Raw genomic sequence first — 27,353 nt, forward strand, 5'->3', positions numbered from 1 at the left:
CCCCTAAAATCGTGTGAATTCATTTTCTACCTACCTACTACTTTTCCATTTCTCTACTCTCTCTCTCTGTCTATAGAGAAAAAAGTGTCCTTGTGTGTTTGTCTATAAATTTGGACTCGCTCCACCGAAACGAGAAAGTCTCCAAACAACCATTCAATTAAATATACAAATTCTAATCCACACCCGCACTTAATCTGGGCTTTTTGTTTTGTTTTGCTCTTCTCTTTTGCACAGAATTCCAGGACATTCATGTGATGATTTTCATTGGATTTGCCTTCCTAATGACGTTCCTTCGCAAGTATGGTTATAGCGCAACTGGTTACACACTATTTCTGGCCGCACTCATTGTGCAATGGGCAATTCTGGTTAAAGGTTTCTTCCGCATGGAGTCCGGTCACATAAGGTAAACCGAAAAATAATAAACAAACAAAAAAACAAAACATGGCGCCCAATGTGGGACCTGGTATATGCTAATTAATTACTAATTCCCCCATTGTGCATTTCCTGCTTTCCCATTTAGAGTTTTCAAACATGGAAGAAACTTTAAAATATCTACCACATCATCGCATGTTGTGTCCTATATCTACTTATGAAGTTTGCTTTGTGTGTGTGTGTTTCTTTTGCCTTGTTACAGCTTATCCCTGGGGAGCATAATTGATGCAGACATCGCTGCTGCTGTGCCGTTGATTAGTATGGGTGCACTTCTGGGCCGTACAACCCCCATTCAGTTGCTCTTTATGGCGCTGTTTGAAGTTGCACTCTTTGCCGTGAACGAGTTCATCCAGCTGGACATTCTAAGCGTAAGGAAGCTTATCTTATATACACAGTAATTCTATTTAAAGGCTTTGATCAAAGAAGAAGCCAGTTGAGGGATGACGAAGGAGGAAGCAGACTAAAAGTTAGAAAAGTCCTATATATCCTAGTGAATCCCAACAAAAAAGGGATACACGTGAACAAAGAATAAAGAAGACGGACCAAGAAGCAAGAAAAAAAATAACAACAGGATAAAATTAATTAGTCTTTTTGAGTGGTGGAACTTTACATTTCTTCAGCTGTCTCTCCTCCTTGATGGAGGTTTTGTCCTAAATCCAAGCCGGTAAACGTTTATTTTGTAATTTTGTTCTCCCATTACAGATAGCCGATGTTGGAGGATCCATTACGGTTCATGCCTTTGGTGCATACTTTGGGCTGGCCGTCAGTTTGATGCTGCGACCCAGCAAGGACCAAAATGATGCTGGCCAAAACGAGGGGGCCAATTACACGTCCGATATTTTCGCCATGATTGGGACACTCTTCCTGTGGGTGTACTGGCCGAGCTTTAATTCTGTGCTAGCTGTTGGGGCTGGTGCCCCAGAGCGTGCTATTCTAAACACGTATCTGTCATTAGCAGGTGCAACAGGTAAGAAGAGGTGCTACGTGTTTCGCGCCTCACACCATTTAAACTGTCCCGTTTACATTGTATCGAAAGTTTTACCTTCTTTTGTCCTGTATGGACCTAGCTCTCCCACTATCTCTCTCTCTCTTTCAGTCTCCCTTAGGTTTAGTTGACATTTGGTGTTATATTGTTCGCGCTTCGCTATGATCCCGAATGTAGCAGCAGCGAGGTGTGTATGTTTGTTTTCTTTTGTTTGCTTGTTTGTTAATCGTGCTGTGTTTATTTAAAGAGGCAGAATATAGCAGAATAGAACCGAAAAGTGACGCAAGGGAGCGGGCGGTTGATTACTTTCCCTAGAGCGAGCACTCTCCAAACGAATGCTTTTGTGTATAGCTGATGTTCTCTAAGTGTAAATGTAAATAATGTGTAACAAATTAAATCGCAATAGCCCAGGTGGCTGTGTAGAGAATATAAATTAAGGGCTAGTAAACGATGGTCTTGGGCATGCCATCAGTTTACCTTCTAATTGCTTTAAATTTCTATCCCACAATAATAATTTTTTTTTTGTTTTTGTTGCTGTTTTTGTGTGTTTCTACATAAATTCCGGAAATCATGGCGGAATCTGTAAATTCAATGGGCGGAAATGACAACTATTTTTGGCTTTAAATTGACAGGCAGGTATGGGTTTTGTTTTTGGATAGCAAAGTGACAGGAAAATGTTGTCAATTGGCCTGTTTTTGGCGACAAGTATTTGGTAAAGTGAACGTTTTATGCCGCATAAAGTTCAGGATTTATTTAGAATCATTAAGACTTCGTTAAGCAATGAAGTATTATGTGAAAATGGTGTTAAATTACTAGGAGAGTTACTTGAAAATCCAGAAGATATTACTTTTGAATAGCTTTTAAGGGTTTGATTTTCAGTTTAGTTGGGTACTAAAACTAATACTCGTATATTTAAGTTGAGTTCAGGAAAAGGTTCGATTTATTTTTTTTGTTGTTCCTGGCAGCAGCACTGCAATCCGTCATTTTGAAAAAAATTATAAAAGTTGAACGCAATTGAATGACAATTAAAATTTTCAGCAAAAAAAAATTTAGGGAATGTTAAGGATTCGTTACAAAATCGTGTTTGATACAACAATAGGAAAGGTACTCGTATAGAGTATTTGATATTGAGTCCCGCAATTCTGCCTGGTACCTATCATGAACTACAGTCCAAACTACTAAACTTTTATTGAATTTTAAGATATTCCTTACAGTTAAAATTGAAATTTTAAGTTATGGGCAAAAGGGCAAGTATTGACTTCTTGCCAAAAAAAAAAGTTAGAGCTTTAAATTAATACATTATTACGTTGATGAAAAATTTCAGAAACGTGTTTTCATAATCTTGTATCAGTATTATGTGAGTCCATCTGTACGAGTTCGAGTTTTTGTCTAAACAGATTAATAATTTTGCTAAATATTTGAATACAAAAAAAATTATATTTGTTTTAATATATTATAAGTCTGCAGCTAGTCAGGTTTTTTTTTACAAGATATCTTCATTTCGGGAAACTATCATAGTCGTTGCTTGCCAAAACTGTATTTAAGTTGGTTTGATCGATTCGAACTGCTTTTTGTCCTCTTCTGAATTATTTTTTTAAAGTAGTAAGAAAAATGAAAAATATGACCTTACAGCAAAAAAAAAAATTTGTTAAAACTTAAGCTATGATTACACGGTCAACGCGTTGACTCTCTGACGTCAAAAAAAAAATCCATATTCTATCTGTCATCTCACCGTCAACGTTCACAGCGTCAACGCATAAAACATTGACTATCACACCATTGAGACTATTGCGTCAATGTTGTCCTAAATCACGTTGACGCGCAGGTGTGTCAACGTGACGTTTACTTAGCAGTGTCAACGCGTTCACTCGAAAAACTTTGTTGATCACACTGTTTGACACAAAAATTTAAATTTTCCAAAATTATTTTGTAAAAAAAAAGCGGAGAAAATGAGATTTGAAAAAAGCTCTCATAGAAAAATTAAACGAAAATTTGTTTGACATGGTTGCATTGAAATGTAAATATTTCGAGATATACACATTGCACTTTTAACATAAAAGTCTTAAATGAATTCTGATAAGATTGTTGAACGAATATAAATGCAAAATTACTAAAGTTTTGTCGAAAAATAAGAAAAAAAAATAAAAAAGTTTCGACATTTGAATTTAAAAAAATCGAAAAAAAAAAATCATGTGTGCAATTCACACGTGGTAGAAGTGAAACCTTAAAAAATCAGTTTTCTTGAAAAAAAAAATAGAAAAAATCTACCTATTTTTATTCTATCACCTTCAAATCCATGTTTTTTATATGACAACCTATGTATATAAATTTTATATCAGCTGAAAGCTTATTGTCTTAGCTCAAAATATATAAATCGATCAGGTGTAGGAGACATCTACAAAAAGAGCTAGAATTTTTTAAACTCGATGAAATTTCCTAAAAAAAAGCAAACAAAAATTCATTTTTATGTTCTCATGCTATTAAATCAATTTTTTTGTATGACAACCTATGAAAAATTTTATACCATGTGAAAGCTTATTGTTTCACCTTGTATAATGATGTATAAATCTTATTTCAAAGATGTCTACAAGAGAAGTTAGAATTTTTTAAAGTCAACCATGTCGAATTTCCAGACTGAGATTACGGTACTTCCTACACTGGTAGCTGGTCATCGCCAACAGATCTCCACAGGTGTTTTGAGGTATTTTAAAATTTTTTTCAATTTAAGATTGTGTAACTTGTAGAGCACGTAACGGTATGTGTGATATATCAAATAAAAGGTTATGTTATCAGCATTCGTATTAAAGTGCACTAGATCAAAAGATATAAGGTGTGTTGGAAAAGAACATCTTTTTACCGTTATCTCCGAATTTTGAATATGAAATTAATTGCAATTTTGTACAATAATAATTTATTTAATTACCTATCTACAGTACAAATTTCATTCATCTACCTATTAAAACAAAAAAGTTATAACAAGTTGAAGTCGTGTCGCGTTTTCGTTTCATTTTGTTTCAAATCACTACGATACTAAAGAAGTTTTCACTTCAAAAATCAATTTGACCACCTTCAAAAGCTTATAGCATAGGAACGCCGCACCCAATGTTAATGATTATGGTCTTAAAATGTAGCTTAGAATATTTAAATGGTTTTTGGTTTTTTTTGTAAAAAAAAAAAAATTTTTGCATCCAACATGGATGCCAACATGGATGCCAACATGGATGGACGTGTTGCGTCGTATGATCTTGGGACAGATTGTGACGTCATTTTTACGTAAGAGAGTCAACCCGTTGACCGTGTAATCATAGCTTTAGGATTATCATAAAAATAAAGACAAACAACGATTTTTTACCCTTTTTCCGCTTTTAAAAACTTTGTCCTAGAGAAACAACTTTCACCTGCAATTTAGGGCAAGTATTGATTTCATGTAAAAAATGAGGTTTTGATCAAAACCAACATTACGATGATTTAGAAATTTAAAAGTTCGTTCGTCCGTGCAAAGGTACATTACATCGTCTGTGCGTCATCAGTACATAAAGCTGCTCCTAAACGGTTGGAGAGATTTTAAATTTGGTACAGTACATTTTTTTTTGTCAACTCCAAAATGATTATTTTTTTTAATATATCCTATGCTCCATATACAACAATTTTGATATATATGTATATTGTAATTTTCTCGAAAACGACTATAACGGTTTCTTTAAAATTGGTTTTAATAATTCTCTGTCTCAGCTATTCTACAAAACATTGGTTTAAGTTTTCTTAACCAAATTTGAAACTATGGCACTGCCTTTTTTTTCGAAAAAAACGTTTTTCATATTCGCGTATTTTTTGTTTAACACTGAACTAATTTTATTCAAAATTTCAATTAAATGTTTTTTTTTTAAGGCAAAAACTGGTCGAAATGTTCCTACTAATATAATACTTAAGGTTCTATTTTGTTGTACTTTTTGTCTTCGTAAAAATAATAATCATAAAGTAGACCAACATTCAGAGATATGTACATCACAAAAATTAGACTGTGACAGTGCTTTGAAGTTTTTTTAGAAGAAAGTATACACACCGATCTATCAGTTTGAGTATGTTTAATATAGTAGTGGTAACCGTGTTTGAAAAATTACATCCAAGTCTTCGAGATTTTCAAAAAGTAAGTTCTGAGTTTGGAACTTTCAAAATACTTAGAATTTAGTCCCATTTAGGAGAAAAATGTTACCAAAACTTGTTTTTTTTTTAACGTTTTAATATTAAAGACTTAAATTACTAATAAATTCTGGGCACTAACCAACCGTTTAACACGTTTTAACTGCTTTTAAAGTGATTTCGATTTCTGCTAGAAGTAGGGAAAACATTTCATGTTCAATTACTTCTTGAAAGGATTTCTTTTTTCTATTGAATGAATGTTATTTCCTTTTCAACAACAGCATGATTTGATTTGATTGACGTGTTGCTCATCAGTTGAAGTGGTAAATTTTTCTGGACGCTTTGTTTCTTTAACGCTTTTTCGATTTCCTTTTATGATTTGTATCTTTCAACTTATCGGACTTTTGTTAGAGTTTGATATCCTTAGACCTTTTGCAACAATTTCTGCAGCTAAAAATTGCTCAGTAACAGCATATGTTGTATCAATCGAAAGAATTTCTTTTGATGGCTTATAAAACGCAAGTTTCACTATACATATAAGAAAAAAAATTGAGATAATATCGTGAAATAAGGTACAGATATCAGAGTTACTAACTTAAGAATAAACATATCTGTCCCTAACTATGGAAATTATGTCCAATAGCTATGAAATTTATAATAAAATTTCTCGTCATTTTTGCCCGCTACTACTACGATCAGACTCATCCTTGGAAGATACCATACTTTTTTTGCTAATATTTAAAGCATTCAAAACTATAAACAATTTTTCCAATGAAATTCAATTACAAATTGTACTCCACGGTGTATACGTAACTTTTTTTACCAAAACTCAAAATAGAATGCGAAAGCGATTTCAAACAACCTTTTGAAAATTTTTAAATTCTCAATCAAAACCTAAACTTTTCTTTAAATTCTCTAAATTTATATTTTCAATTTAAAACTTTTCCAAACAAAAGTAAATCCTTATCATTTTTTTTTACTGTTTAGGTACACACTGCAGCATCCATACAACGACGACACTGCAACAATTGCAATGACACTTTTAATTATGGGCGCAATTACTAAACAATTAGTATTGTTGCTGGGTTGCTGTTATTGTTGGGCATATTTTTGTATGCTGTTGCCTTTATTCTATTCTACAATCTAAATACATACACATACACACCAGCTTACATTCAGAATTCATTGTTTGTAAAACATTTTGTTAGCTGTTGTTATTTGCCTTGCATTACACTGTTAAACGTTGACACTATACGGCACTATGCAGCTGTATCAAGGCTCACAAAAATAATATACACGCCTCACACACAACACAAAACTGTGCAATGTGCTCTCACCACACACAAAGCACCATACCACACACATGGTATACGAACAAAAACACAAAACGAGAATGAGGTTGTCGCACTAAAGCACCTCATTATCCTTTGTGAATGCCATTGAACATGACAACAACATCAACAAGAGAACAAATAAACACACACAGTAGAAGTAGAAAGTCCCAACCAACCCACTCCCACCCTCTAAACGCCCACACTCCAAACGCCCACCTTAAAGGCGCCCTTCTCTCGCTCGCTGTTGCATTTCAGTTTTTCAGGTGCCATGTTGTAAACATTGTAAAACGGAAAATTGTTTATTTTCCGCGCCGTTATATATATTTTTATGCCACTTTTTCATATGGAAATAATGCATTATTGTTTTGCATCCACAATAAGGACACACTTCATATTCAGTCGACCTCCTTAGCGCAATAACGACACACACAGCGGGCGCGCCACGCTGCGAAGTGTACTGTACCATCGCGATCGTATAACAGTGATGGTGTGAGGATAGTTTTTTCGCTGAGAAGTTTCATATAAATAATATTTTTTTTTTCATCCCACACAAACACATACTCACACACACACAGAATGCTCATGCATAAAATACTTGAATTTTATTTTATAAAATTGTATCTCATTGCAGTGACTACGTTTGTGCTGTCCGCACTTGTCAGCCATGGAAACAAATTGGACATGGTGCATGTACAGAATTCGACACTAGCCGGAGGTGTTGCTGTTGGTTCTGTTTGTAATTTGCTAATTGGGCCTCATGGTGCTTTATTAATTGGAATTCTTTCTGGTGCCGTATCGGTACTCGGATATCGATACTTGTCGGTGAGTCTTTTTTTTTTTATTTTTTTATTTTATCTTTAAATATATCAATTGGAGAGAAATTTCCAAGAATTCTGTTTTTTTGTTTTCGAATTTCGATACCTGATGGCTTTGAATAGGTGATGGATTTAAAATTTCAAACAATAAATATAAAACAATATTGAATATTCTTTGTGCATTCATAAATTTAAATTAATTGAAAGAAAGTGAAATCACTTAAAAGAGTTGGAAGATCCGAGCTTGATATACTCAAATTCTTACATGGGTATATTTTCAGAATATTTTCTTGATGATAGGATACCTAAGTTGTTGGATAAGTGACGAATTGATTAGTACAAATTATCATATCAGTTGAAGAAAAGAAACCCTACAAAATTACAATATTTGAAATAAAAACGATTTTTGGTACATCTAGGCGTATACGTAACTTTTTTTAGAGCTGAAAATCTGTAATAATTCAAACTCACTGTGGAAGGTTTATTGGTTGTTCTTAAATCAATAGCCCAGTCAAAATAATGAACAAATTATCATGAAATTGTATTTTTCCTGGAACATAATATTTTTTTTGTACTTTCCGTAAATTAGCTCAGTCAAATTAGATACAAATTTTGGGGTTCATAACAAAATTATACAGGAATTTTTTTTCTACTTCCCTCCTCACAATTTTACAATTATTATTCGATATACAGGGTGATTCAGGAGTAATGTGACAAAAAGCTAGAGCGTGTAGGTTAGGTCAAGACAAGAAAAAAATCGTATGGGAGGGGGGTCTATTCCCCTCGTTTAGCCGGGAGGGGCAATTTAAAAAAAAATTAACTTATTTTGGAAAAAAAATTATTAAAAATCAACGGTTATACTTACAATAACGTGCTATACCTTTTTGTGAAGCCAAAACCCTAGTCTTTTACAAAAAGACTAGAAATTTTGAAAAAAAAAATTGGAAACAAAAATTTCAAACTAATGTTTTTCAAAATTTTATGTAATTAAGTACTCATTGAGTTTTTAAAATTCGTTGATCTTATTTATTTTTAAACAAAAATAGAAAACCAGATTCAAAAATATATTGTCATTTTCGAGAAATTAACAAAAAACCAAAACTACTTTTTTCTAAAAAATCTCTTTATTTTCTGTTTTTACGTGGCTGGACTTGTGGATAAATTAATTTATGAAACATTAACCATTCGTCAATTATTTTTTAAACATTCATACTTAAATAAGGATACAATAAAGTGATATAGTATTGGATTAACCCTGAATTGATCAACTTTTTTCATTGATAACACCTGAAAACTTACCTGAGAATTTTTCTTTTTATGTCTGGGGTGCTCGCCGCCAATGGATTCTAGCTTAAAGGGCCTTAAGGCTTGATCAATCATCACTTCTTCCCCTACTCTTGCAATTTAAATATGGTTAAAAAAAAGGCTAATTATGGATTTTGAACATTTTTGAACCTGTTTTTTAGGAAGGAATTTTGCTGACCAATGGCAAAGACAACCCAAAAAATGTGTAAGGGTACAATTTATATCATATACAACACCCTTTCCCTAATATGCACATATTTTTGATTTCTGGAAAGCTGAACCTAATGAAACTGAAGATGTTCTGATACAAATATATTCAAAAAATGCATGCCGAAAACTTTTAATGAGAAGATGAATATTTTTTCAGGTCAATAAGTAAAATATAAATCAAAAACTTTTAAAGTGATGCGTTTATAAAATGAAGCGCTATGGTTGCATTTAAATATATTTATATAAATAAGAAACGGCAACTGCATCTTATTTTGCTTACCCCTAATGTTTTTCGCTTTCGACAATTGAGTGCAAACTATACCCCAGCTCAAAAATGTTTTAGGCTTTTGTTCGGACAAAAACTCGTTAGAAATTTTTTTCTGGCTTTCAAAAATTTAAGCCATATTTTTAAATAATATTTTCGTTAAATATATATTTGAGTTGATAAAAAAATTATTATTTCGGATTATTCCACGTTTAAATTTTTTCAGAGTGCAATTTCGTAATCACCCCGTACGTTTCGCAACAAATTGCATTGTGCGTGGGCACCGCGAAATAATAATTTTTATCATGTCTAATAACAACCGCGAAAGTCTTAAAAGTTGTACATATATTTGACTCAAGTAGCACACTGGTGTATAAATTGGGGTAAATTCATAAATTTTAGTGTAAAATTGAGCAAATTGAAAAAATGGTGTATTTGTAAAAAAAAGTGGTGTAAAAATTATACCACTGTCTTTTCGGTTTAAAATTTCAACATTTCTTTTAAAATTCCGTGCAAAATATGCACCGATTTCAGTTGTTTTAATAATATACCATTAATGGTGCACAAAATGATTCGATTCTGAAAGCAACCAAAATGGTATATTTTGTACACTAAACTTTGGTGTATTAAGTACACCTTGGAGAAATAAAATTCACCAAACTACATAAGTGGAAGACGCCATATTTTTCAGGAAAAAATGACATTCAACTGGTTGCCATTTTAAAAATAAAGACAGCGATTAATTAGTTTACTATTATATCGACGCGCATTCTTAGTTTTTTGTTTCGTTCTTAAGAGACCGCTTCAAAAAAAAATATAAAAACAACAACAAAAAAAATAATTTTTGTGTTTATTACATAAGAGAAAATGGTGTATTTTGTATGTTTAAAATGTATATCACGAAAGTGCAAAAAATAATCCAAATATTTTGGTGTATTTTAGACTTTTGTACTACTTGAGGAGTTGTTTGTCAGTCTCGGAAAATTATTGACTTTGCATTTTTACTCTTTTCCAGATAACGTTCTTTAACTCTTGATCATTTATTTCAATTTTGCAATTTCATAAGAATGAAATGATTTTAAAATCCCATTAATAGTGGAGTAACTAAAGCTCAAAAATTGGCAATATTAGAGAACCCGGCCGAACAGCTTAGATTTTGATGATCTTCTTTTTCAAACGTTGGTAATTAAAAATACTTTAAAGTCTATAGATTAAAAATTGCCGGTGTTGCCGTTTTGATTTTTTAAATTTAATTGAAGATTTTTGTGAGCAAAAACAAATTTTTTTCAAAAATTTTTCTTAAATTTCATAAATTAATTGATGCCAAAAGATTGTCTAGGAAATTCAAGGAAAAAAAATATATGGGAGTGAGGGACAATCTTCCATAGTTCAAGCGATAGATGCAATTTTCTTATTAATTGACTTCAAACACAAAAAAAAATATTTGAACACAACGGCAACACCTACAATATTCAAATATACATTTTTTAAAAGCTAGAAGCTTAGTCATATATGTAAAATTAAAATTAAGTTAATTGAATGAACGGCTTTTGAAAGAATGGTAGGTAATTGAACTCAGATTTTTGAAAAAAAAATTATTGAAACAATTTTAACATGTCGTTTTTTAAACTTGGTCGTAATATAAAATGCATTTATTTTCAAATTTTTTTGGCCGCATTTATTATGATTTCAAATTATAAAAGGAAATGTCAATATGTATTACGGCTTATGAAAAAAATTAAAAAGTATTTCATTTTCGCAAAACTTTTTTTAATAAAAGTTTTGAAAAAAAAATGTAACTTATTTTTTTTTTAAAGTTCAACATCTAAACATGAAATTATTTTTTGTTCATTAAATAACCCTTACTGTTGAAAGTTAAATAGCAAAAATTTAAAGTTCCTATTTACCACAGTCTTTGAGAAAATTAATTATTTCAATGCAAAAATTCAGTTTTAATAAAAAAAAACCATTGAAATTGAAGTAATTTTTCATTTTTTTTTTCAAAAGTGTGATATATTTTACCTTTTTTGCTTCGAAATTCAACTGATAATATTTATGGCCATAAATTTTTTTTAAATAAATTCATATTTTATTAGAAAAAGTTTGGAAAAAAGTCATTTTAAATTTTTCTAATAACATTTTTTTTTTAATTCTGAGTTTGAGGACCATTTTTTCAAAAAGTTTTGATTAAATTTAGTGGATTTAAATTTAAGAGATAAGAATGAGCTTCTGGCTTTTTAAAAATGTATTTTAAAATATTATAGGTGTTGCCGTTGTTTTCAAAATATTTTTTTTGTGTTTGAGGTCAGAATGTTAGAAAATTGCATTTATCGCTTACACGATGGAAGATTGTCCCTTACTGCCTTTTATATATTTTCCTTAAATTACCTAGAGAATCTTTTGCTATAATTTGTTTTATGAAATTTAAGCAAAAAAAAATGGTTTTGTTAAAAAAAAATTTAATTTTAATTTTAAAAAACAATACGGCAACACCGGCAATTTTTAATCTATAGACTTTAAAGTATTTTTAGTTACCTACGTTTGAAAAAAAAATCGTCAAAATCAGAGCTGTTCGGCCGGGTTCCCTAATAATTTACTTTAGTTACTCTACTATAATTATAAAACTTTAAAAAAATAATTTAAAATTCTAACCTTACCTTCATATACCAATCGTAATAATTCAAAACGAAAGTAAGGTATTTTGTCTAAATTATTTACAAACAGTTTAATATTACATAATAATTATATTGGTGGTATCCATGGAGTAATCGATAAACATGTATCCTACGGAAGTTTATATCCATATCAACAAACATATAAATCCTTTCATTCTCTTTTAATATTTTGCATATTTTATTTATTGGCAAAATAGTTTCAACTCGTTAAGTATTGAATTTATTTTATTATCAAATTTGGAAAATATTTTGTCTTTTGATTTATTGGGGTATTGGAAGCAGGTTGTAGTAAATTCCTTTTTAGCAAGAGAAATAGGTAAAACTATATTTTATAGTTAGGTACTTTTGAACTTTGAATATTTTAAAATTTATTGCAATATACAAAAATTCAAATAATGACATTAAGATAGACAAACAGAATTTCTGTCCAAAAATTAGTTGCAATAAGATACAATTTAGGACTTTTAACTTATTATAAAAAATACTTTAAATAAAAAACATAAAGTGACAAAAGCAGTCTTTCAATAAGATTTAGTTATTAGATTTGAGTTAGTTACCAGACCTTATGCATTATGCAATCCAAATTGTCCATTGCATTTATCAGAACGGGAAACAGCACAATACCAATTTATCCCTTTAAATCAGCTAAAAATTCCCATGCACTAGAGCTCGAACAAAAATAATCCCTCCTCTTACTAAATAGCTTCAACATATGCCAACTAGAATTTTTTTCAAGGTTTTCTAAACTTTTTTTTTTTAAGATTTCCGGCAAAGTTTGGGTATGCCTCTTTCGATATTCCTGAATTCCGTGCTCAATATTATATATTTGAAATTCAAAAATAATCAAAATGTATACAAAAATATTCCCCCTTAATTTTTTTATCTTCATTCTTATAGCTTTCATTTGAATTTATTATTCAAACATAACAACTTCATCTTGTAGTGTAACGCAACAAAAAAAAAAGAAAGAAAGAAAAGTAAAAAAAAGACCCAATTCTGAAATAAATTACCTGAAATTGATTCACCCTCTCCTCCATAAAACACACAAAAAGATTTAATCCCTTACAGCATCAGTATGCATAACATCAGTAACGCCTCAATATTGACAAATTATACTTTGCAATACACACACACATACAAATTTAAACGAATATATGCAAATCTGGTATTAATTTCTCTTGCTCAACACACAAAATTCACTCAACCACATAAAAGAAACGAGCTTGTAAAGTGCTCGTAATCGGAGCACACTGTACAAATTTGTCGTCTATCACCATAAGCATGCAAAGAAGAAAATGTCGACGAACGGAACGGCAGCAAAACGTCCCGCAGCTGTACGTTGCTTTAATACGTTACGTATACGTACGGGTTCGATGTTATGGTGTAGAAGTATTACACAAACCTACAACATGCTACAAAAAGGATATCTATAGCGTCCACATACAAAATTGCAGGCTCAGGCATATAGTATACTCTCTAACTGGTACATATGTACAAGTTTTACACAAAACGTACCAAATAACCATATCCTGTGAGACAAATTTGCATTTTAAAATATCAAGATTTATATATTATTCAGAATTATCGCCCCGTTCTTGTGTTCATAATAGGAGTGAGTATAAGGATGAAGTAGTAACATCCTTAGAGAGTGGTATAGCTGTGTATAGAGTAAAGGATGACTTCACCATCACCATATTACCCTGCTGCCATCTACATCAGTCATAAATTTTGAATTACACATGAGCTTCGAGGCACATTTATACCTACATCATGATGATATGGTATAGTTTTTGAAAGTGCCTTCCAGATATCACCTATATTCATACCAGGGATAGGGATATAGCAGCATAGCATAGAGATATTTATATTTATGCACATTCACTCAGTGAGTCAGGTTACTCATATACTCGACTCGGGGCTCAAAAGCAAGAGCAACGGCATAAGGCAGCACAGCACAGCGCAGCGCCAATTCCAATAGAAATTACATGAAACATTTATTTAATTTGAGATTCTAAATTGCTCCCCAAATGAACACACATAGTATATTCTCTGTTTATACCGCCTCAAAGGACATGCAATAAAAAATATAGCTAAACTGAGGACTGCCAAGAGGGTGTTTTTAGATTTTTTTTCTTCTTTTTGCAGCAAGAAAGACAATTTCAAGGGTAGAAACCAATTTGAATGTTCTTTCAGTCGACCATGGTCGTTCAAGAGTTTAGTGAAAGGCCTAGATTAAACGTACATTAATTTGCTAAAATATATCTATGAGGGGTTAATTATTTATGCATTTGAAACATCTGGGGCAGGGTCAATAACATGGGCCGGCTACCAACCAGGACCACGAAGGAATATATTTTTGGTAAGAAGAAATTGACCTGTTACACATTTAGCATCCATGGAATGTATTTCTATTTACCTTTCCAGGAGTAAAATTGCAGACTTTGCAGTGATACAAATGCAAATGCAAATGCAAATGCAAATGCAAATGCAAATGCAAATGCAAATGCAAATGCAAATGCAAATGCAAATGCAAATGCAAATGGCATATTGCAAAAAGCAAATTGCAATTTGCAAAAACTAAATTTCGAATTGCAAAATGCAAAAAAGTTGATATTCAAAATGCAAAATGTACAACGAAAAATTCAAAATACGAAGTGCCAAATCCAAATTGTAAAATGCTAAATGAAAATGCAAGGTACAAAATATAAAATGCAAAATTCTTATTTCAAAATTAAAAAGGCGAAATCATTTTAATCTAAAAGTCTAATCTACGAAATGCAAAATGAAAGATGTAAAATGCTAAATGAAAAGTTCAAAATGCAAAATGCAAATTGCAAAAATTTAATATTAAAAATGCAAAATGCACAACGAAAAATTCAAAATAGGAAATTCCAAATCCAAATTCTAAAATGCGAAATGCAAGGTACAAAATATAAAATGCGAAATTCTTATTGCAAAATTAAAAAGGCAAAATCATTTTAATCTAAAAATCTAATCTACAAAATGCAAAATGAAAGATGCAAAATGCTAAATAAAAAGTTCAAAATGCAAAATTAGAAATGAAAATTGCAAAAAGATGATGTTCAAAATGCAAAATGGAAAACGAAAAATTAAAAAATACGAAATGCCAAATCCAAATTGGCATAATGTACATAATGTAAAATGCGAAATTCTTATAGCAAACTTAAAGAGGAAAATGCAAAATGAAAATGCAAAGTATAAAATATAAAATAATAAATTTAAATGCAAAGCCAAAAACAGATAATTAAAAATTCTAAATATAAAATGCGAAAAATGCAGAAGGCAAATTGCAAATTGTAAAATAAAAAATGCAAATTTAATTGCAAATACAAACGCAAAAGTAAAAATCAAGTTACGCCTTTGAACTAAAAAGAAGTTATTCCGCTCCCTTAAATTTTGACTCTTTAAAAACTCATCTCGTGTGCTTGTCTGATGCCACCAATGATTCGAAAGCTAATGATCTATTGAATTTACACAAAAGAATCCTTGGTACTTTAATACAACATTTAAAAAAATATATCTTCCATTTTTTGTAATTTGTTTAATCCTTTTCATTTCCGTTTTTTCTTCCTTTTTTGCTTTTAGCCGCTAATTACTGAAAAGCTACGTCTGCACGATACTTGTGGAGTTCACAATTTACACGGAATGCCAGCTCTTATCTCGGCTATAGCTTCAGTCATATATGCTTGTTTGGTCACACAGGATGCTTACAAGGATTCAATGGTGGAGATATTTCCAGCAATGATGACTGATCCAAGTGAAATAAACCGAAATTCAACACAAATACTTGGGGTAAGTTAAAAGATTTATTTATAGAATCCTTCATCATTTATGTTTTTTTTTTTTGTAACGTTTAAAAGGGTTATGGAAGAACTGCCCTTAAACAAGGAGGTTTTCAGTTGCTTGGAATTGTTATAACCGTTCTAATGGCCATTATTGGGGGATTAGTAACTGGTGAGTTTGAATTTTTTTCATATCTATGTTTTTATGTTAAATGCTTTTTCTTTTAAAGGTGCATTTTTGAAAGCCATCAGCATTAAAAAGCTTGATAAGGAAAAACATCATCTGGATGAAGTCTATTGGGAAGTTCCAGACATTAAAGAACAATAGTAAAATCTCATTATTATTTTCAAATGTTGATATTAAATTTATTTATTTTATTTCATATTTAAGAATTACAATTAAAAGAAATTCTATATGTTTTGCAAATATTTTTTATGCATGCTACGGTGATATTGAAAAAAAAAAATATAGTATTATTCAGGAAGTTGATGATTTGGATAAAAGAAGAAAGGAATTAAAATTAATTTCAACAAAATTGAGAGCAACATTGTGGAAACAATCCAGAATTGCAGTTGCTTCTATTGATATTTAAATTGTGTAATTTATGAAAAAAAAAAATGTTGTATGGAAAATAAAAATTTACTTTTTTGAGTTTATTTTCGTTAGATTTCAGATTTTTTACATTTTGTTCTACATAACAATATTTTGTTTTAAGTTCAAAAATTTCATATTGATTACAAATCAAGGTTTTCGGATCTTATATATATGTATAAGAACTTTAAAGCAGGCTCCTGGAGCCTGCATTAAAGTTCTTATATATATATTTGAAGAGGTCACTACAAAATTCCTATAATAGTTTTCGGATCTTAACATGGGGAATGTTTTTTCTAACGTTAGATATACTTTAAAGTGCTGGATATTTTTTCATAGTTGAGATCCCCCACCCCCTTATATCGTTGGCACAACACCAAAACACGAATCTGCAAAATTGTAGTTTCGAAAAAAACGGGTTCAAAGGTTTGGAATTCATGTAAAATCGTGCAACGGACATTGATAGTTTAGGCTGATATGCATCAGATAGAAGATTGGGGTTGACACAATTCGATAGATGCACCGATTACAGATTAAATAACGCAATAAATTTAAAATGTCCAAAAATGCAGATTCGCGGTTTTGGCTGTGTGCATCAAAGCGATACATAAGAGCGATAAAAACTACAAAAGCCACAAGAGCGACAAAAGCGATAAGAGTGTTAAAAACGACAATAGCAACAAAAGTGACTCAGACAACAAAGCGACATAAACGACAAAGGCAACAAGTGCGACAAAAGCGACAAGAGCGATAAAAGCAACAAAAGCGTAAAAACCACATTCCGAAAATTTAAAAGGTGCGTCAAAACAAAAATTGCGGAAAGTGTTCGAAAAAAAATTTCTACTAGCCAAAGTGGGTAATTATACTATACGGTATGTATGTTGTAAAAAAATTCCAAAAGTAAAAAATTCGAAAATCTTTTCTTGTAAAATATCACTGTTTCGCTAATACTATGGTATATCAACCATGCTCTAATGTGGAATAGTAATCTCTTTTTAGAATATACCAAGAATTAAATTAATATTTTAATCTTATGTTGTTTTTTTTCTTCATGCTTTATAAAAACTAAAAAAAAAACTTCTTAAATGCTTATTCCAAAAATGAAGACGCTCATGAAATACATATCGTCGGCGTAAAGCAAAATTGTTCTAAATCCACTCTTTACCGAAAATAAGGGTGCCGTGAAATAACGCCGAGCGAAATAACGCCGAATTCCAAAATTCGGCGTTATTTCACTTTACAAAAGCGAAATAACGCCGAATTTCAACATTCGGCCTTATTGCGCTTTGTCAAAGTGAAATAACGCCGAGTCCCAAGTGAGAAATAATCCCGAATGCTAGAAAAGTGAGCATAGAAGTATATTAAATTGCTAACCTTTTTTATTTTCAAAGGCATATTATTAAGGCAGAATGGCCCCAATACCAATTCGGGACTTATGTCCATCCAATCGAGGTATAGGTTCCAAAAAAGTTTTTTGTCTTATGTGCCTCTTATTTATTCATTAACAGATTAGTCTTAAGAATGTACAAAAACATGGCGCAGGGACAAAAGGCCCAGGGATATAGCACCCACTTTTTTTTTATTGGAGTTATGTTCAACTTGAGTGGGTTGACATTTAATTTAAGAATTATATCCCACTTGAGTGGGACATAAGCTCCATATATTTTTCATTCAAGTGGGACATAAGCCCCACACTTTTCGAAATATAAAACAATAATGAACAATTATAACTTTTGTTATATTTTATTCGCGTTTTGTTCCAGATTCTTTAAATGCAAAAGAAACTTTGAATAAGATAATGATAAGAAACAAATAGATCCCAACTGTTTCAGTTGGTGGAAAGCAAAGCGAAAAATAAATTCTTACATAAGAATCTATTTAATTTTTTCGCGCGAATTTTTATTTTCACACCTCAAAATTGATTCTCCCGTGGGCAAAATTTTTTTCCGCTTCGCGTTCGGGTTCCAAAAATTAAATAGATTCTTATGTAAGAATTTATTTTTCGTTTCGCGTTTGCCAAGTTATAACACAAACATATCTCTGTTTTGTTTGGTATGCACATAAATAAAACAATAAAACCCAGGACTTAGGTTTATAAACAGTGAAATAGGTTTGGAGGCTGGGAGCATGCTGCTCTGCTGCAATCCCCTTGATTGGATACACTATTGAATCGGCTTATTTGCCAATAAGGTGGGACATAAGTGCAAAATTGAATTATGTAACTATCCCAAATACAGTTATCCAGTTGGGAGATAATTTTATAATTTGTAAATTCTTTGTTAGTGAGACATAACGCCCATCCTTTATTTGTGGGTCTTTTGTCCAACCTGAGTTTGACATAAGCCCGACATTTAATTTGGAACTTATGTCTCACTTAAGCGGGACGTAAGCCCCACAAATAAATAGTGGCTTTTATTCAGTGGGCCTTATGTCCCTGTGCCAAAAATATGGCATTTCAATACCAAACTGACTGCAGGTGGTTACATAGAAATTTTTCCTAAGCTCCACTTAGCAGGAAAAAGTGAAATAACGCCGAATCGGCGTAATTTCACTTTATCATTGCGAAATAAGGCCGAATGTTGGAATTCGGCGTTATTTCGCTCGGCGTTATTTCACGGCACCAAAAATAAGTAAATGATACAGTTTTACTATTTTCAGGGTGCTCTTTCCGAGTTTAAAAACCGTTTTTGTCAAAAAAAATTTCATTTAGCAGATAATAAAATTCAATGGGAAATAGGACATAGAACAATAAAAACAGGGAAGTAGCCTTCTGAAAATGAGCTCGAGTATTCTTGATTGTTCTAAGTCCACTTTTTATTTAAGGAAAAAACGTACTTGTATAAGAATTGTTCTATGTCAAATTTTGGGTTTTTAGTTTTAAGAAATATTTAAAAATAGTATGCACCTACTAATGAGGTAAACTTGTATATTTTATTCAAGAGAAAAGAACAAACTTTATAAAAACATAACTTGAATGGCAAACGAGCAGAAAATTGTCGCTTTAAAACATTGTCCCATGTAAAATTTGCTTTTTGTGACTTAGAACAATTTTGCTTTACGGCGACGATATGTATAGAGTATATTAGCAGATGTATGGATGTGTACTGTGTACCACATTGCCTTCCACTTACCAAAAGTGTCATTTTTGAGTTCAGAAAAGTTTTAAATCATAACTTTTTTACAAACAAAAAAAACACTGCAAATCATTCCATACACGGAGCTATAATAATAAATATATACTATTGCATGTATTAACAAGTTTCAGATAAGTTTGATTCAAAATTTTCCAAAATACATATATTTAAAAAACAAACAAGTGTACCAAAATACTCGAATTCACTCCACTGATAACATCGTTATGGACACCACGGTTTCGCGTTTAAATCCAATTGAAATATAAAATAATTCATAATCAAGACATCACATCATTTCCGAAGTTTCACACAAGTATCTATTTTCGAAACATACAATTATTAAAAAGAAGTCACATACATAAATAAATAAAGAATCTCGTTAACAGTGCTACGTTTTAGAAAATGTAACCGTAGTCCCAACAACAACCACAATATAGAATGGAACCTTTAACCCTAAACCGTGTTTGTGTTGTTGTTTAATTTTTAATCGAATTCAAAAATACTGACAATTCCCGGTGTTAAAAACAACTTGAAAATTGATCAAAACTAAAATTCCAAAGGCTATTATTTGAATAAATTAATAACGGAATACTTTTCAGTAGGTAAAGGCTCCTTATTGACACTATTTGTTTTTTTTTTTTTTCAAACATTTTGTTTGAAATAAATAAAATAAATGATATCAACAAAATTATGTGCAAATAAGACACAATTTTCCATCTTTTAAGTGGTAGGAGTAATTTCCTCCCAAATTGAATTCAAACATACCTAAAAAAAATCTCCACGTTTAAAATGTTAAGGCCAAATTTTGAAAAATTAGTAAATTCAAAATTAAGTCTGTCTGGCTATATATATACGGCTCTTTAAATACCGTAGCAACGTGGTGTTGCTGTTGTGGGGGGGGGGGGGCTATTTCGATTCTGTGAAAAGTCCGAAGAAAACATTTTCATTTTTTTAATATATTTAATGGTGAAATAATTTTCAGGTGACAATAATTTTTTTCAATTATAAAACAATATTCAAAATTTTCAACTTGTCAACTAAATCCAATATATAGGAGTAGATATACTTAAATTTATGAAATCAACAAGAATAAAATATCTGCCTCTCCCAGAAATTTAACAAACATAGGCTTTTGTTAAATCCGCCAATAAAAATTCCATCACTTAAAATAAATTCCCCGTATTATATTGAAAATTAATTAATTTCGTTTACAGAAATAGGAATTCCAAAAATTCAGTATCACCCTATGGCTTCACTTTTTTTTTTTGTTTCTGTTTAACTTTGGTTCACTGTGTCGTATACGTAATTAAATCATTCATTAAATTATTTCTGTTCTTTTTCTACTTTTTCTTTGTTTTTTTTTTTTCTTTTTGTTTTTCTTTTTTTTCTGCTGTTGTTTGTGTGTTTCATTTCCCATTTATCTACATCCACGTGACGACTGTTTGTTTAAATTTAAAATCTCTGTTCGCCTCACTTTGTGTACTTTGCTTATTGGAATTGGTTTGGGAATGATTTTAACATTCTCAAAGCTCACACACTAATTGAATGTCCAACAGTTTATAGGTGTTCCAGTATTCTGTTTGTGAGAGTAGGGTAATAGTCCCCCGCGCTGTTTAAGTATTTCGTGCATGTATATTCTTCACTTCCATACTCAACCACCAACCAACCCTCCATTCTATTAGACGATATTTGCATATAAAGTCTTGTCTCATCGTTAATTCATACAACTTCCACAAGTTCCAATACTCCACTTCCCCCACTCTTTGAATTTAGATAGAAGGAAAACGGTAAACAAACCTTAAAGCACTGCTGATAGCTATACCCCCCCTTTCACGCATAGAATATACCTATACACTCTGACAACGACGACTGCATCAAACTTAGTACGCTGGGCATGTTAATCTGAACTTAATTTAGTGCCGCTCAGTTGGTTCATTGGAAAGCCAGCTACATATACCAGCAGTGTGTATCAATTCAACTATAGAGCGACCATAACAACGACACTTTTTGGGTCCGTATTTTCAAAACCACCAACCAGATCTCAAACCCTAATGAGTCTCTCCGGTGGTTTGCCCTCAGATGGTACTGACGCGCCTAGTGTGAAAAATTCGTCACCACAAATAATGTCAATTAGTCTCATTAGACAAAATATAGTGACAGTTGAGAAGTTACGCGAACGCGTACGTCAAGTGTTGAAATGTGTTATAAATTTGCACATAGATATTTTGGTAAATAAAATATTAGAAATTATGTAAACTCTTGTTGTGCGATGAAATTCCTATTTTCTTTTTTTTTTCAAAACAAATCAAATTCTAATCTCGTTAGCATAATTTTCGAATATTTATTGTCTAATCCAATAAATTATGCAGTGGAGGTTCTTTTTGTTGTCAGCGTAATCAATTGAATTGAAAGTCTGATTTGTGTTTGTGAGAGAGAGAGTGTGATTGTGTGTGTCGAACTTAAAGCTTCCAGTTGAATTGTTTATTGCTACAAAAAAAATTTTGAAATCGTATTGTTGTTTATGTTTTGATAAATGTGATTATTTTTTTTTATCTCTTTTAGAGTTGTGTTGGCCTTAAGAATAAATTTGTTTACTGATAAGCGACTAATGTTCAGAATTTTGATTAAATTTTTTACTGTGGGTTTAAAAATTATGCAGCCAAAGAGTACTGGGGAGTGTAAATGGGCATATGTTAGTATATAATGAATCTTTTATTCCGGTTCTTGAGTCATGGAGATAATTATACAGCTATGGAAATTTTCTATGTATGTTTGTTTATTATTATAACAACAACAAAAAAAAAAGCGATATAATTTTCCAATAACGGATTCCTGCATACTATTAATAAGAAAAGACTAAATTTAAATAGAGAAATTTCGATTGTAATTTGATTAGCTTGAATCGATGATTTCTGGGTCAAATTTTCTTGAATGCATTTGATTTTTGTATAGATAATTCGAAGCAAAATGTTTATAAAGTGGTGACTTTTAATTTACCTGCGACTTGAAGGCGGGTATTGGAACCATAAGAAAATTTAGTGAAGAAATTACTTAAAAGGCAATTTTAAAAAAAAATATTAGTGAGCAGAATAAGCAGGGCCACTTTGGATTCCATCCGGAAGGGTGTTGCACATATTGCACAAGTTGAAACACTTGCAGTAACACCAGCTTTTTGTTTGATTTTTGCCCAAGAGTCAAATGAATTGGAGGCAGATCTCAAAATTTCTCGTCGATTAACTGCTATTTTTGTCGTGTTTTGCTTCAATTCATGTTTTTCCTGTACGAACTTTTATTTCTGAGGTATGAATAGGCAACACACTAAAACTCCGATCAATTTTGGTAGCTATAGCAGACCCGGTCAGTACTTGTTCCGTTAACAAATTAATTTTAGCTCTGTCGACAGTATTCAAAGCTTTTAATATACTACTTTTTTTTAAATTTTAATTAAATGACAAAATCTCACTGAGAACATTTCAACCTTTGATTTGGTATGCCAATCACCTCAAAGCTCTCATAAACAACGAAGATATTGACCTTGAAAGACCGTGTGTCTATTCAGTTGACGCAAAAAAAAACTGCATTTTTCCATATGGCACGCTTTATAAGAGAACAAGAAAAAAAAAGCGGTACTTTGTGAATTATTCTTTCCGATTTTTTTTCTTAACATCACAAGCATCATCATCACATCATCAAATGACACATTAAAGCTCAATCTTAGGTAGAAATACACAAAATACCTTTGAAAATTTGTGTGCTTATTCAGTTGAAGCGGAGTGTATGTATACGGAAGCAGAAATCTACGGACCAAAGTCTCAAAACAAGTATTTTTTTCATTCATTAGTTCACAGTGAACATTCCTATGAATTTAAGTAAAAAATTTTCAAATTTATTTTTTTCAGATTTTCGAAAAAAATATGCATTTTAAAGAATTTTCTTCAAATTCATCTATTAGACATCAAAATAATGGTCTTTTTAAGCTCTATTCATAACTAAAAACCAAACTTTTCTTGAAGATCGGGGTGATGTGTTATTTGCATCCAAAAATTTTTTTTTGTCTTACATTCGGAGGCAGATGGTGTCAAAAAACAAGTTTTGGTTTTCAGATATGAGTAGGTACAAAAATTACAAATTTATTTCCAAATTTTCGAAAGAAAATTCGAGGTGTACCTCTTAACGAGAAAAAAAGGATTTCAAAAATTGCCTTTTTTGTCTAAGATTCAAAATTTTGGCACCTACGATAAATGGAAGGAAAGAGCGAGATAAGTGTAACTTGAGCAAGCAGAAAATTTCTAGCTGTGTGAACTGGCTTCTGATTGAATTTACGCCAGATTTTTTTTTTTTTTTGGAAAAAATGCCAGAAATTCTGGAATTATTCCCCTTTTTTTCTAGGAAAAAAAAGCCAGATTTTGTATGAAAAATTTTCTGGCTTCTTGAAATTACCCTCGAAAATTTCTTTTTTTTCTTCTAAATAAACCTAATACCACCCACAGTTTTTGAAAAATTGGATCCCAAAAAACACTGGCTCAGAAAATTGGTTTTGCAAATTTAATTACTATTCGATACGTTTCTATTAATTCATTATTGGACTCTCTTCAACCTTTTTTAACCGCTAAATAATTTTTTTTATTTTGATTTAGGGAAAAAAAAAATTGTATTTAATATTTTGAAGACTCAATAATTTTGGATGAGTTAGAGCAACTTTAAAGGACGGTCATTTTAGATAAATGTGTTCTTCAAAATGATCATCTTAAAAATTTGTAAAAAAAATTCGAAAAATTAAAAATAATAATATTTGTAGGAGTTGTCAGTTTAAAATAGTCAAACAATGGTCAATGATGAATTTGAATGGTGTGGTCATCTCTTAGAATAAATTTAAGAACACATATTTTATGCTCTTTGGGGCCAAGTTATTTTAAACTATGATTTCTTTACTCCTTAAAAAAAATGAAACCACAAGACATACAATTACGTTTACAAAAAGATAAGATCAATATCTTTACTTAGTCTTACTTTTTCGTATTTTTTTATATCGATCTCAATAAAATAATCTTTTTGCATACTACCCAATAAGTTTGCATAGATAATAATATCGACTTCTTCAATTTAGACTGACTATTTAAAAACCTTCTGCATCTTAAAGCTTTTATAAAATTTATTCTAAAACTTAATGCATTTTTTTATTTACACTCAGGTCCTCGAATCAAATGTTAATCAACTAATCGATGAATGTAAAGAATTTAATGCAGATCTCTTAGAAGTTGATCGATTGGATAAACTTATTTCAACACTACGAGACTACAATGGACCCACAATATGTCATGAATGGCCATATCCATTATTAACGAATGCAACCATCGATGAAGCCGACATTGCACAAACTTCCCTCTCATCATCTAGATTGAGTCTCTTAACGACTGTAGCTGAAGATCTTAAAACATAATTTTATTATAATTTATTTAATTAAAACTCATTTGATAAAAAAAATAACTATCCATAAAGGGGAAAAAAAACTGTGTTAGTAATCTACGAAGCAAGTTTATTTTAATTGTCAATTCTCTTTTAAAGTAGGTATGTAATTGTATGCCCTCTTTAATTGATGCTTTTTATATTAAATAGTAGCTACTTTAGCAGGCTTAAACTAGCAGATTTGATTTAGATAAGTGACTCTTACTACTTTATTTGTTACGCAAAAAAATATTTAATTAAATAAATTGATTCAATTTAATTCATAAAGGGTTAATCAAGAGATCATGAAAATAAAACATTAATTTAGACAGATAAAAGAATGCTAAATAACTCATTTAAGATTAGGGTCATACTTTTCTAGTTTTTGGAGCTTGCTTACTTCGATTTTTTTTTTTAATTTTTGGACCCAGTAATTTTTTTTACTAAGCTTTATTTATTATTTTTCACGAAACCATAAAATAAACTTGCTTCGAAGAATAGTTTTTTTTACTCAGAAGAACTAAGCTTATCATATAATAATTCTAATCAACGAATAACTTTATGTATTCCTAGCCATTTTACTCAATAGAAACATTAGTTTTAAGATTTATTTTTTACAATAGTTTAATTAAATAGAATTAAAATAAAAAAAGTGATATACCATGATGCTATTTTTCTCTCTAATTTAATTTGAACGGAATAGTATAAACCTCTTGTTTTTAGAATCCACTCACTGAATGTTGTATTTCTCAATAAGTACCTATAGCAAGAGCAACTTCAGTAAATAAAAATATTGATCACCTCAAGTCTCACTTTCATTTTTAAATAAATAATATCTATACCTACATAGGTACTCACTCATGCTGTGGTTTTCATCAAAATGTTCATTTTTATTTTGTATTGCCTATTGAATTACTCATAAAATACTCGTATCATAAATGATTTTATAGGAATTTCATAAAGTGCTACTTCATTTTATTGTATAGGTACACATCAGCAGATTAACCTATGATATATTTTCCCAGGAACTTATTTCTAAAATGCAGGTTAGTATTACAAGTATTTCCAAGAATATTATAAAATTTACCTATATCACATTTTATGTATACAGATATTTTGTATTTATCCATCATGGCCAGGTCAGAGAGTTTTAGTTTTGTTTTTGCGGTTTTTCGATGATTTGCAATATATTTATTGCTTATTTCTAATCTATAAGTACATGTTACACGAACTTTAGATAAATATTTTTGTGTAGTGTATAGATGAATGACATTTTGATATCACTTTCAATGTAGTTATTGCTGTCATTGATATTAAACTAACAATGAGATAATAATTGAAACCGACTTTATAATATGTTAACACACATTTTTACTCGTTGGGGGCAGAATCTAGATACATACGTGGTTAGTTTTGGTGCACCGAAAAAAAAAACCAATATCAATTTAACATTTTTAAAATATCAAATTAACATTTCTTAAATATCAGCCAAAAATGATCTATAAAATGTGTTTAATGATATTTAAAATGTTAAAACAACATTTTTATTATCAGGATGATATTTAAATGTCACATTTTGGAATTTTTTTTTGATATTTTATTATCATTTTTTCATATCAATTTCTCATTCCAAATTGTTGAAAAATATTATATAAAAAATTCTTAATGTGTACTAATTTAAAGGCGCGTTGTGTTTTTTCGAAGTAAAATGTATGATTTACTGATAAAATTTGATCGGCACTAAGATTTTACTTCACATAGTTTGGGAGAAAATAACAAAACAATTATATCACCTATAATAGAAAAAATAATATGATCATTATTTTGTAAAGAATATTCCCTTTCAGTAATGTTTTGAAAAAAGAAAGAAAATTCTTTTAATAATAAAAATAATAAAAAAGAAAAAGAAAGAAATAGGTTTCATTATAATAAACTAAAACGTAAAATCTAGTCAACATTGATATTTTAATTGTCAAAGTGAAATTTTCACTGTCCACTTAAACGTAAAAAAATGTCAAAATGATATTTTAATTGTCAAAGTGAAATTTTCACCATCCCATCTGAAATTAAAAAATGTGAAAATGATATGATAAAATATCAAAATTGATATTTTAATTGTTGGACGACTTTTGTCACTGAAAAATGTTAATTTGATAGCTGTTATTATCAATTTTTTTTTTCGGTGTGTGTGTGCTTTTTCAGATTAATGAACTGAGTT

The 27,353-nt window shown here is 30.7% G+C and overlaps 2 protein-coding genes across 2 annotated transcripts in view; both read left to right on the plus strand.

The window, feature by feature from the left end:
• Positions 1-16,630, plus strand: part of LOC129908410 (ammonium transporter Rh type A) — a 46,792-nt gene extending 30,162 nt beyond the window's left edge. Inside the window, exons 2-9 of the mRNA XM_055984870.1 lie at positions 235-403; positions 635-800; positions 1,135-1,399; positions 7,523-7,713; positions 15,768-15,974; positions 16,043-16,136; positions 16,195-16,291; positions 16,437-16,630. Of these exons, the coding sequence (XP_055840845.1) occupies positions 235-403; positions 635-800; positions 1,135-1,399; positions 7,523-7,713; positions 15,768-15,974; positions 16,043-16,136; positions 16,195-16,291; positions 16,437-16,557 (1,310 nt within the window). The 3' untranslated portion in view covers positions 16,558-16,630. The remainder of the gene's footprint in view (positions 1-234; positions 404-634; positions 801-1,134; positions 1,400-7,522; positions 7,714-15,767; positions 15,975-16,042; positions 16,137-16,194; positions 16,292-16,436) is intronic.
• A 4,948-nt stretch (positions 16,631-21,578) lies between these two features.
• Positions 21,579-25,791, plus strand: LOC129912110 (uncharacterized). The gene is made up of 2 exons (XM_055990231.1): positions 21,579-21,918; positions 24,882-25,791. The coding sequence occupies exons 1-2, from the start codon at positions 21,742-21,744 to the stop codon at positions 25,128-25,130; spliced, it is 426 nt and encodes a 141-aa protein (XP_055846206.1). The 5' UTR covers positions 21,579-21,741; the 3' UTR covers positions 25,131-25,791.
• The last annotated feature ends 1,562 nt before the right edge of the window (positions 25,792-27,353 follow it).

This window comes from Episyrphus balteatus, chromosome 2, assembly GCF_945859705.1.
Source record: "Episyrphus balteatus chromosome 2, idEpiBalt1.1, whole genome shotgun sequence".
Classification (NCBI taxonomy): domain Eukaryota; kingdom Metazoa; phylum Arthropoda; class Insecta; order Diptera; family Syrphidae; genus Episyrphus; species Episyrphus balteatus.